This window comes from Dama dama, chromosome X, assembly GCF_033118175.1.
Source record: "Dama dama isolate Ldn47 chromosome X, ASM3311817v1, whole genome shotgun sequence".
In the NCBI taxonomy this organism is placed as follows: domain Eukaryota; kingdom Metazoa; phylum Chordata; class Mammalia; order Artiodactyla; family Cervidae; genus Dama; species Dama dama.
The window spans coordinates 27037260-27050247 of NC_083714.1; the positions used below are offsets into that span (position 1 = coordinate 27037260).

Here is a 12988-nt window from a genome sequence, read left to right on the forward strand (position 1 = left end):
TGTCTATCAGATCTAGTCCCTTAAATCTATTTCTCACTTCCACTGTATAATCATAAGGCATTTGATCTAGGTCATACCTGAATGGTCTAGTTGTTTTCCCTACTTTCTTCACTTTAAGTCTGAATTTGGCAATAAGGAGTTCATGATCTGAGACACAGTCAGCTCCCGGTCTTGTTTTTGCTGACTGTATAGAGCTTCTCCATCTTTGGCAGCAAAGAATATAATCAATCTGATTTCGGTGTTGACCATCTGGTGATGTCCATGTGCAGAGTCTTCTCTTGTGTTGTTGGAAGTGGGTGTTTGCTATGACCAGTGCGTTCTCTTGGCAAAACTCTATTAGCCTTTGCCCTGCTTCATTTTGTACTCCAAGGCCAAATTTGCCTGTTACTCCAGGTGTTTCTTGACTTCCTACTTTTGCATTCCAGTCCCCTATAATGAAAAGGACATCTTTTTTGGGTGTTAGTTCTAAAAGGTCCTGTAGGTCTTCATAGAACCGTTCAGCTTCTTCAGCATTACTGGTTGGGGCATAGGCTTGGATTACTGTGATATTGAATGTTGAATTAGAGATACCAAGGGAACATTTCATGCAAAGATGGGTTCAATAAAGGACAGAAATGGTATGGACCTAACAGAAGCAGAAGATATTAAGAAGAGGTGGCAAGAATACACAGAAGAACTGTACAAAAAAGATCTTCACGACTCAGATAATCACGATGGTGTGATCACTCACCTAGAGCCAGACATCCTGGAATGTGAAGTCAAGTGGGCCTTAGAAAGCATCACTATGAACAAAGCTAGTGGAGGTGATGGAATTCCAGCTGAGCTATTTCAAATCCTGAAAGATGATGCTGTGAAAGTGCTGCACTCAATATGCCAGCAAATTTGGAAAACTCAGCAGTGGCCACAGGCCTGGAAAAGGTCAGTTTTCATTCCAATCCCAAAGAAAAGCAATGCCAAAGAATGCGCAAACTACCGCACAATTGCACTCATCTCACACACTAGGAAAGTAATGCTCAAAATTCGCCAAGCCAGGCTTCAGCAATACGTGAACCGAGAACTTCCAGATGTTCAAGCTGGTTTTAGAAAAGCCAGGGGAACCAAAGATCAAATTCCCAATATCCACTGGATCATCAAAAAAGCAAGAGACTTCCAGAAAAACATCTATTTCTGCTTTACTAAAGCCTTCGACTGCTGTGGATCACAATAAACTGTGGAAAATTCTGAAAGAGATGGGAATACCAGACCACCTGACCTGCCTCTTGAGAAACCTGTATGCAGGTCAGGAAGCAACAGTTAGAACTGGACATGGAACAACAGACTGGTTCCAAATAGGAAAAGGAGTACGTCAAGGCTGTATATTGTCACCCTGCTTATTTAACTTACATGCAGAGTACATCATGAGAAATGCTGGGCTGGAAGAAGCACAACCTGGAATCAAGATTGCTGGGAGAACTATCAATAACCTCAGATATGGAGATGATACCACCCTTATGGCAGAAAAGTGAAGAGGAACTAAAAACCCTCTTGATGAAAGTGAAAGAGGAGAGTGAAAAAGTTGGCTTAAAGCTCAACATTCAGAAAACTAAGATCATGGCATCTGGTCCCATCATCTCATGGCAAATAGATGGGGAAACAGTGGAAACAGTGGCTGACTTTATTTTTCTGGGCTCCAAAATCACTGCAGATGGTGATTGCAGCCATGAAATTAAAAGACGCTTACTCCTTGGAAGGAAAGTTATGACCAACCTAGACAGCATATTAAAAAGCAGAGACATTACTTTGCCAACAAAGGTCCATCTAGTCAAGGCTATGGTTTTTCCAGTGGTCATGTATGGATGTGAGAGTTGGACCATAAAGAAAGCTGAGTTGCAAAGAATTGATGCTTTTGAACTGTGGTGTTGGAGAAGACTCTTGAGAGTCCCTTGGACTGCAAGGAGATCCAACCAGTCCATCCTGAAGAGATCAGTCCTGGGTGTTCATTGGAAGGACTGATGCTGAAGCTGAAACTCCAATACTTTGGCCATCTCATGCGAAGAGTTGTCTTATTGGAAAAGACCCTGATGCTGGGAGGAATGGGGGCAGGAGGAGAAGGGGATGACAGAGGATGAGATGGCTGGATGGCATCACTGACTCAATGGACATGAGTTTGAGTAAACTCCGGGAGTTGGTGATGTACAGGGAGGCCTAGTGTGCTGCGAATCATGGGGTCGCAGAGTTGGACACGACTGAGCGACTGAACTGAACTGATGAATGTACAAGTGACTCCAAAATAGCAACTGGAATTTTTAAATGCTGCTGGTGGAAATATACAAAGTAAAATAGTATGACTACTTTATAAAATCAGCAGCTTCCTTAAAAGTTAAACTTAACACCTACCATATGACGCAGCCATTTCATTCCTAGGTTTTACCTCAAGAGAAAAAATGTCTATGTCCATATAGAGACCTATACACAAATATTCACAGCAGCTTTATTTATAATAGGACAGTCTCAAATATCCATCAACAAGTGAATGGATAAAATGTAGTACAGTATAACTGTAAATATACAGTGGAATACCACTCAACAATAACAAGAACAACTAATACAAGCAACGACATGGATAAATTACAAAATAATTATGCTGAATTAAATAAGTCAGACCAAAAAAAATGTTCACTGTATGATTTCACTTATAAAAGAATTATAGAAAATGTAAACTAATCTCTAGTTTAGAAAGCAGATCACTGAACTTTCCTGATGGTCCAGTGGTTAAGAAGCCACCTGCCAAGGCAGGGGACATGGGTTCAATCCCTGCTCCAGAAAGATTTTACATGCCATGGGGTAACTAAGCCCATGCACCACAACTACTGAGCCCATGCTCTAGAGCCCGCAAGCCACAACTACTGATGCCTGCATGCCCTAGAGCATGTGCTCGGCAACAAGAGAAGCCACTGCAATGAGAAGCCTGAACAATGCAACTGGAGATTAGACCTTGCTCACCACAACTAGAGAAAACCCATGTTCAACAATGAAGACCAAGTACAGACAAAATATTTTTAAAACTTTACAAATTAAAAAACAATGCAACAGCATTATAAAAAAGAAAGAAAGCAGATCATTGATTATCCCGGGAGGAAATAGGGAGTAAGGAGGAATGAAATACAAAGGGACAAGAGGAAATTTGGAGGGTGGGTGACAGAAAAGTGCATTATCTAGATTATGGAGATGTTTTCACAGGTGTATATATGTATTAAAACTCAAGCTGTGCACTTTAAATACGCACATTTATTTAATTATGCCTAGATGGGCTTCCCTGGTGGCTCAGACGGTAAAGAATCTGCCTGCAATGAAGGAGACCCACGTTCGATCCCTGAATCAGGAAGATCCCCTGGAGAAGGGAATGGCTACCCACTCCAGTATTCTTGCCTGGAGAATCCCATGGACAGAGGGGCCTGGTGGGCTACAGTCCATGGAGTTCCAAACAGTCAGACACAACTTTATGCCTAGATAAAGTTGAAAAAAAAAAAAAAAAACCACCTTCAAACTGCTATAACACTAATAGAGTATGGAAGTAGGATCTAGCAAACTTTCCAACATTATAACTACTCCTACATCTACTAAATATAAAAATTCACTCAACTAAATAAAAATGAACAATGCCCTATTCTATCAGAGAACAAAAGATACACTGAATATACTTTAGAAAAAATTGTTAGCTTATAACTATCCATTTAAGCTATAGTCCACAAAACTTGTGTATAAGGACTAGAACAGCAACATATTACATGGAAAAGTTGTGTTTCATTCACACTGCTTTACAGTTTATATTTTCAATGTGTTACAGAATGAACCATTGAAACATTATGTTTTGTTTAACAGTATTATTCCACAAAGGTTATTTTACAGTGATCTGTAATGTCAACCAATTTCTTTCTAGAGGCAATTTAAGGTTGTAACCTAGACGAACAGGATGCAACATTTATTTATAACAGATGACACTGTTTGCATCTCTTACCAAAAAAACCTGGCTTATGAGTTTTCTATTTATCTCTCAGGTGCCATAAGTTAGTCCAATCAATTGGAATGATCTATGCTACATAACGGGCTTTCCCGGTGGCCCAGACGGTAAAGAATCTGCCTGCAGCGCAGAACAGGGTTCGATCCTTGGGTTGGGAAGATGCCCTGGAGAAGGAAATGGCTACCCACTCCAGTATTCTTGCCTAGAGAATCCCATGGACAGAGGAGCCTGGCAGGCTACAGTACATGGGGTCACAAGAGTCAGACACGACCAAGTGACTAACACACATATGCTATATAACAGAAAAAAAAGAAACCAAATGAAGGATTTAGAAAATCATTTTTTAAATAGTAGAGATTTGCTAAATAACAGTTAAACTATTTCATATACAATTAAGATTTTAGTAACAATAAGTAAGCTTAAAATATACAAAATATTTTTTTTCTAATGGCAGTTGTGGTAGAACAGGCAATCTTGTGCTCAAACATCTTAAAAAGGCTTTTATCCAGCCCAAGCATTGATAGTCATGTCATCCTGAGAAAGAGCATAAAGCCTACCCCCTACCTCTACATCAGCTACATTAAGCAACACACACACACACACACACACACACACACACACACACACATATGCTTTTTCAGGAACAAACAGGGAACCATATGGGAAGTAACATTTTTAAATGGTAGACCTGTAATGGCCATGGATTCATTCCTTCATTTAAAGAAACATTAAGTAACTACCCACTATGTACCAAATGCTTGTGATACAGAGATTAATAAAATGCCTTCCCTACCCATAATGAAAGTTCACACCTTTTGGATGATACATCTTTGGAAAAAACGCAAGGAAAAGTAACTGAATGTTCCCCAAAGATGGATAAGATGACCAGTATTAGAGCAACTAACCACAATTAGAGGCAAAAAACATGATTAAAGCGACAATGGTTCTTTTAGGGATAGGTCAAATTGAGATTCTTAACAGAAACAAAAAGACCCAGATAACACTGTAAACATGACTGGGAGAGACATCCAGCCTATACATTTTTGACAATAAAACAGAATGATAGCTTCAATTATCATGTTCCTGACAGAATAAACCTTATAAGACAAAGAAAAACCATGTTCTGAACAAAAGGACATGATGTAGCTCTGGCATGTAAACTTACTTTAGAAGCAGGCTAAGCCATGGTCTGAATGTTTTTTGTACTTCCAAAAATCGTGTTGAAATTCTACTGCCCAATGAAATGGTATTAGGAGGTAGGCTCTTTGAGAGATGAGTAGGTCATAAAAGCATAGTCTCATGAATCAGAGTAATGCCCTTAGAAAAGAGAGCTCCCTTGCCCCTTTTACCACATGAGGATACAACAGTAAGTTAGCAGTCTGCAACCCATAAGAGGGCTGTCATGAGAACCCAACCATGCTGGCACCCTGATCTTGGGCTTCCAGCCCCCAAAATTGTAAGAAATACATTTCTGTTATTTATAAGCCCCACAGTCTGTGAGATTTTGTTACAGAAACCTGAATGGACTAAAACAGGCTAATGAAAACTTATGCTAAACTATTTCTAAGAGATAGTATTTGCAAAAAACTGCACATTTCAAGGCAAGAACCAGAGAAGCAAGATGCAGAGCAATGCATCCAACAAGATAAAAGTATAATAGTTTAAAAAAAAACTATACTTAAGAACACCAATTGCTGTCTTCTTTTTCATAGTAGAGATAAATGACTTCTTTGTAACTCCTGTATAGTAAATAACACCAATAAAGCAAAGCCTTAGGTAAAGGAAGCAGTCAACTGGTTTCCACTTCCAAGGGATAGGAGGGTGTTGATACAATAAGAAGCTTCAAGGCTGAATGGCTCTTATATCCAAACTGATCTAAAGACAGAATACTAAGTACATTCAAGACAATGTACTCAAAGGGGTTAAATGTCCCATAATCTGCCAAAGAATAAAATCATTTGACTTAGCGTTTTGTTTTTAATGTTTCTCTGGTCACTTAACAAACAACTAAGAGGACTTGTGAGACTGGAGGAGGAGAGATTCTCACCCCACCCTTCCCACCTCCAATCAGATTTACAACCTTGGACACCAGGTGACAAATGAAGGTCCTGAGGTTTGGCGAAGAGGGCTCTGATTCTGCGTGAGAAGGAAAGGATCAGAGAGTCAAAGCCAAAAAGATCCTGGGCCACTAAACCCCAAACCAGCAAGAATCACTTTCAGTCTCCAAAACTAAACTCAAGCTAGCTCCATGACTAATTTTTAGCCATAACTTTCGATTGACAGCAGTGATCAGCATACCACACCCTATGGATCAAACCCATTCAATTTTTGTACGTAAAGTTGTGCTGTCACAGACACTCCTTTATTTACATATTGTTCACGGCTGATCTCACACAACAATGGCAAAATTGAGTAGCTGCAACAAAAAACACACGGCCCACAAAGGAAAAAAATATTTACCATCTCATCCTTTACAGAAAAGGTTTGCTGACCACTAATTTAGAAGAAAGAAAAGGAAAGAATACCTACTAGCTATTACTTTTTCTGAAGGGCATAGGGAAGAATAGACAGCTTATAGTTTAGTTCAGCAATCAAAGGAGTCCATCTCTGGTTTCTCAGCAGTCCAGTGGTTAGGACTCAGCACCTTCACTGCTAAGGGCCCAGGCTGAATGCCTGGTAGGGAAAAGATCCCACAAGCCACTCGGCATAGCCAAAAAACAAATAGTCCATCTCTGATATTCTTTCCCCTAATTTCTAAAATATGCTTTTTGCCATCTTGATGTGGGGATCATCTGTGAGGCATCTATGACATGGCAGCTCAAGAGCCTAATAATCACTATACATTCCTATTAAGTTTCTCAAACTTACTGTCACAATTGAGGTTGCAACCACCAGATAGATTCATAATTGTTCCTATTCCTTGCTTGCTTGCAGTAAACATCCCAAGGCTATCTGACAGAATATAAATACTGTTTTTCATATTTAGGACATAAAATTTTGACGTGCCAGAATCTTTGAGGGAGCAAATGACTATCTGTTAATTATAGAATAAATAAGGATTTCTCCTGATCAGACCGAGTACTCTGAAATGTAAGTGTATCTAAAATGCAAGCCTCCCAAACCAGATACCAGTTCTGTCAGTGGCTGGTGAAGAAGATCAGACCTGAGATAGCTTAGGTATTATCTGTCTAGATTGCTCCTAGAGAGGAAACAATGGGAATAAACAAGAGGAAACTCATCCAAAGATGTCATGAAAAGCAGGATGCTATGTTAGTGAACTCCTCTGGCCAGATGAGACAAGGAATACCTAGAGTCTGCACTGAGGAGGAATCTGGTAAATTCTAACACTGAAAGAATGAGTACTCAGTCTTAACTTCAACTATGAAAAATTTCTTTCTCAGACAATGGAGGAGGAGAGGAATCAGCTAGCCAAAGAGAAACAAACACTGAGCCAGGGAAATGAACTTTCTCAAATCCTCCACGTTGGGAGAAAGAGGCTAAGAATCAGTATAAACTATCCTAGAAAGTGGGAAACATTCATTTGTTTTTCAACAAGTATTTATTCAGCACCTACGTACCAGGCACTTAGGTTAGAGGTACTAAACAAAACAGACAAAGACCCTCGTTCTCATGGAACTTACTTACATTCCAGTGGGGGTGTGGCATAAAATACAGTGCATAATATATGGTGCCAAATGCTCAGAAGAAATATAGTGAACAATAGGGAGTGTTGGGGTGGGGGGTGGGGTAGCCAAAGAAGTCTACACTGCAGAGGTGGCATTTGAGTGCTTCTGGGCTATCGTGCTTTGTAGTACACCTGACAGACTAGAATACAGGGTTAGCCCAAGAAATCAAATTCTTTAAACTCATGGAATATCCATGTGAGTCATGAGCTTACAGCTGTGATTGCCACACTGTTCTTCAGATACAGTAACATAGCCTGTTCTCTATGGGGACAAAGTTCAAGAAAAGAAAGTACACAGTGTATGTTTTTCTCAGTTAGATAAAAGCATACAAAAATCCCTTTCCGAAATGTTCCCAAAATAACAAAGAACTAATAAAGTGTAAACTCACAAGGACAAAAAATAGAAGGAACAAGGACAGACAAGAGATGTCAACAAACAAGCAGATAAAGTTTTTAAAAATGTGAAGACCTCATACAGCACAGAACTTTTATGTAGGGAATACCATTTTGACAGTACATGGCAGGATACAAGGAAAGACAAACCTATAGCAAGGTAGTACTGACAAACATCTCAAACTAGATCAAAATGCTGCAGGAAAAATGTAGAGCCTACCCTGCAAAGAACAGAAAGGAAACCCTACAGGTGATTTTTTTTAATGGGTCACTGCCACACAGTTTAAGCAAGCAAGAGCCCTGCAGCCCTAGGGGATTGCCAGTCTTGGTGTTAAATTGACAATGGAAGTAGCAAAGAGACTTAATCAGCTGCAGAATAAAACTTACTTCAAAGAAAAGGGTAAATTTAAACTAAAAGCTCCTTACCTCTATACCAGTTGGTCACCAAAAGCCTAAGTTAAAAGCAAAGATAACTGCAGTAAATCTAGTTTTATCTGGGTCCCCACTGGAGAGAGGAGGAAAGGACTAGGATACCTCCTCTCTCTTAATCATACATAAATTTCAAAACTGCAGAAAATAACTGAGAATTGAGCATAAGCATCCTGTAAATCCTCTGGAGAAGGGAATGGCAACCCACTCCAGTATTCTTGCCTGGAGAATCCCATGGACAGAGGAGCCTGGTGGGGTACAGTCCATGGGGCCACAAAGAGTCAGACATAACTGAGTGACTGAGTGGACACATCCTCTAATAAAATATAACCAGTGAAGGACTTCCCTGGTGATCCAATGGTTAAGAATCCACCTGCCAACACAGTGGGCATGGGTTCAATCCCTGGTCTAGGAGGATTCCACGTGCTATGAGGCAACTAGGCCTGAGCACCCCAACTACTGAACCCACCTGTCCTGGAGCCTGTGCTCTTCAACAACAGAAGCCACTGCAATGGGGGGCCCATGCATCGCAACTAGAGAAAGTCCCATGCAGAGCAACAAACACTTAGCACAGCCAAAAATAACAAATAAATAAAATAAATGAAATTTTATATATATATATACACATATATACACACACACACACACATATATATAAAACTAGTGAAGCAGAAAATATGACTTCTCCAACAGGTTTCAAAACTTAAGACATCCAAGTGTTGCAAAATCTTCCCTGAGATAGCATAACACCTAACAAATAGGAAAAATTCTTTCCATTCTTGAAAAATCAGAAGTACCTTATTTTTCTATCATTCATTCCTCCTTTATATAGAAGCCAACTATTTCTTCCAAATGCTCAATATAAAGAACAACACTAGGACTTCCATGAAGGTCCAGTGGTTAATAATCTGCCATGCAGTGCAGGGGACGCGGTTCAATCCCTGGTCAGGGAACTAAGATCCCAACATGCCACAGAGCAACTCAAACTGCATGCTGCAACTACTGAAGTCTGTGCCCTCTGGAGCCCACACGCCATAACTACTGAGCCTGCACACTCCAGAGTCCAAGCACCCCAACACATGACCCAACGAAAACACCACATGCTGCAAATTAAGATCCAATGCAGTCAAATAAATTAAAAAAAAAAAAAGAACAATGCTAAAGAAATTCTATTCAAAAGGTAGGGGAAATAATACTCTCCTCTTTGTTACACTTTTACGACATCTGCTGCACTTACTTTTAACAGATAAAATGTGTATCAAAGTTGCTTAGCATTTTTAAAATCAAGTTCAAAAGAACAGAACATCTCCACATTTCAAGAGTTCACCAAAGATTTTACAAAGTTCCACTTTTGCTTATTTTCTACCCTCCATAAAATTATTGGAAAATACCTAAAAATTAAAGATAGAAATACTAGAAAGCAGAAACTAATATAAACACAAAGGTAAGAGTACCAAAAAGATTTCTTACAAATATCATGTCAAATTTTTTTCTGCTGATAATAATCTTAAAAGTACAAGCTGGACCCTTCTCTCATTTCTTAATTTAAAAACAAAGATCTATAGAAAATGCACTAATTTTTTCTTTATGGATATTCTTCAACAGTCAAATTTATTCTTAGTAACACATACCATATAATGTACATCTTACCTATTAAAGATTTTATATTTTCTAAGATTAAATCACTAGTAATATTTCCAGATAAATCTTGCCCCAATTCAGCAATCAGCTTGGCATAACCTTCATTTTCTTCTCTTAACAAATTAAATTTTTGCTGCTTATAACTGAAATTAGATAAACATCATAAAAAAGATAATATTAATTTCAAATAACAGGCCTGCATAAGATTAATGTATTCTTTTCATTGAATTTTCTTACTCTTATATAAAACCACCAAAAGAACAGTTGTTGAAAGTTTACCTCTTTGTATATCTTTTAGGATAGAAAATAACAGTGATTCATAAGAGACATCCCAATATGAATTACACAGGGGAAACCAGCTACACAAGGAAATGATTTCGCTAACATAACACTATCTCCATCATTGACAAGAATATACTCTAGAATAAAGTCATAGTTGTAAATTATTTTATTGGTAGTAATAAAAACATTGATTAACTTCTATTAAGGAAAAACAATTAACATTGGTTTCACACAGGTAGAGTTCACTGCTGACTCAATAACCATAGGCCACTCTTAGAAAAAACACGAGACACACTCTAACAGCAAAAACAACAAAAGTCTTCAAAACACCTTTAAAAACTTCTGGTATTCAACATGGGAAGTAAAAAACATACACAGGCACTTGATCTACAACATAAAAATACATGTACTTACAAGAGTTTTGTCTTGATTTTAACTGACTTTTGATTGAATTGCTGTGACTGTTTGATAAGCCCTAACGATTCCAATGTTTCTGGATCCAAGCGTTCCTTTAGAACTGTGTCTGAAACTAAATACTGTATTAAAAAATATTAAAGGCCATTTATTCCTCAGCATTCCAACTATGCATCCACAATCTTAAAACATATGCAAAATAATTTTCCCAAATAAGAATATTAAAATCACATATTATATATATATATCAACAACTTTATAAAAAGGCTTAGAACTTCAATTTAACAAAAATGATGACTCTCAAAGTATTGAAAAACACAACATGTAGTTTTTTAAAACTTCACTAAAAATTATATGCACGCTCTCCATAGCCTACAAATGACAAGAACTACAAATATAATTCTGATTAAAATTAAGTCTGATTAAAACTGAATTTTCTTTTGAATAATGCAGCACTTCAGCCTTCTTTGGTTTCTACTGTTTAAGTCAGATTCTAGTGCAGCAAAGACAAGGACATTCTTCCAGGTCTGAGTAATGCCATTCCTCCTTAGTTCTAAATTTATGAACATAAAATGGTTTACTAGACAATGATTATGACAAGTTCTAGAATTTACTATTTTTAAACTACCTCCATTCTTTTTCTCCTTGCCTAATACTTTATGAAAAATTGTTCAGTTTAAAAGCTGTCCACATCATTTCTACTCATCTGATAGATGCTTACCTTTTCCTTAGTTAGAAACTTCCTAGGTCAGGAATATCACCAAAGGTTCTATGTGCATAGATAGTTTGATACAGTAGCACGCCTATTTCATAGAAATAGCGTGTCTAATTTTACAAAGCATTCCATTTCAAAACCCAAGTCTCACCTTATAATGAACAGTCAACTGAATGTCAATATCCTCCTCCATTAACATGATTAATTGTGATTACAATCATTCCATAAAAAATTGAGAAATGGAAAGTATTTTTTAAAACTTACCAAACATGCTAATACCAATTGTGTAAAATAGTCTCTCTTGCTTTTTTCTTCTAAACAATTTGTCTCAATATCTACAATGATGAAGGAAAAAAAGATGAAAGTTTGATTGATTTTTCTAGACTACAGAACTATAACATACCTCGCTTCTTTAAAGCTAGCTAAATTTAAAATACCTCATTGTTAATTGGGGGGAAAAGTTTAAACTGTGATAAGCATAATCTGTCCTTCATATGCATATGAATATTAGAATTAATTTCTCATGATACTGAAGACTGACCTTGTGACCAATGGCATATCCATAAAATGGTCAGTTGATTATGGAGCTATGTGCATTGGAAGCAACAAAGCTTCAAAAAACTACTGCTTTCAAGAAAAATGGAAACATTCGGGAATTTCCTGGTGGTCCAGTGGTTAGTACTTGGTGTTTTCACTACCCAAGGCCTGGGTTCAACCTTTGGTTGAGGAACTAAGGACCCGTAAGTCATGTGGCATAGCCAAGGAAAAAAAAAATGGAAACATTCAAGCAAAGTTTAAATGACCATATGTCAGAGACACTAAGATGGAAAATTGAACTAGGTGACAACAAAGATCTCTTCTAATACTAAAGACCCTATTTTTCATGAAGATCAAGCCCTTGACAGAACATTGGTACCATGTGCCATGTTCTAACCAAGGTACTTGGTCACCAACTCTATGAAAACTGTATTAGAAGATATTTTTAACATCCTATTTTGTATTACAATTCTAGTCAGCAAAGAAAAATTCAGTGAAGGTTTTCATCTTCTTCCTATTTAAATATTTTTTTAAATGACACTTCCTTGAGCTTCAGTAAATTATTCAAAGAATTTGTCAAACCATTTTCTCATCTAAAGTATAGAGGAAATAAACAATTAGTTCTAAATGCTAAGCATCAAAAACTTCAACCAGGATTAGCAGGATTACCAGATTGATCTCAGAATTATTGCTTTAACTGATTACACACCATCACTTTACTTTAAAAATCAACTTATATTTAAAATGTACTACAGAAAAAGGCACCCATTTTAGTGATGCAATAAAAATTGACCTCTAAGAGTTCTAGGGTTCCCCTCAGACAGACATTGTACCACTGCTATCCTTCAGTTTACTTTCTATTGACATCACAAAGAATCAAGAGAGAAGAGGA

General features: G+C 37.7%; 1 protein-coding gene across 16 annotated transcripts in view; it reads right to left on the reverse strand.

Moving 5' to 3' along the window:
• THOC2 (THO complex subunit 2) overlaps positions 1–12988 on the reverse strand; it is a 112890-nt gene that overhangs the window by 71955 nt on the left and 27947 nt on the right. For all 16 annotated transcript variants that reach the window (XR_009691934.1, XR_009691933.1, XM_061136532.1 and 13 more), the window contains exons 5-7: positions 11824–11894; positions 10845–10966; positions 10158–10291 (exon numbers count right to left, since the gene is read on the reverse strand). Coding sequence is in view for 14 of the 16 variants with exons in the window: in XM_061136532.1 (XP_060992515.1) it covers positions 10158–10291; positions 10845–10966; positions 11824–11894 (327 nt within the window). In the remaining 2 variants the exon portion in view is untranslated. The remainder of the gene's footprint in view (positions 1–10157; positions 10292–10844; positions 10967–11823; positions 11895–12988) is intronic.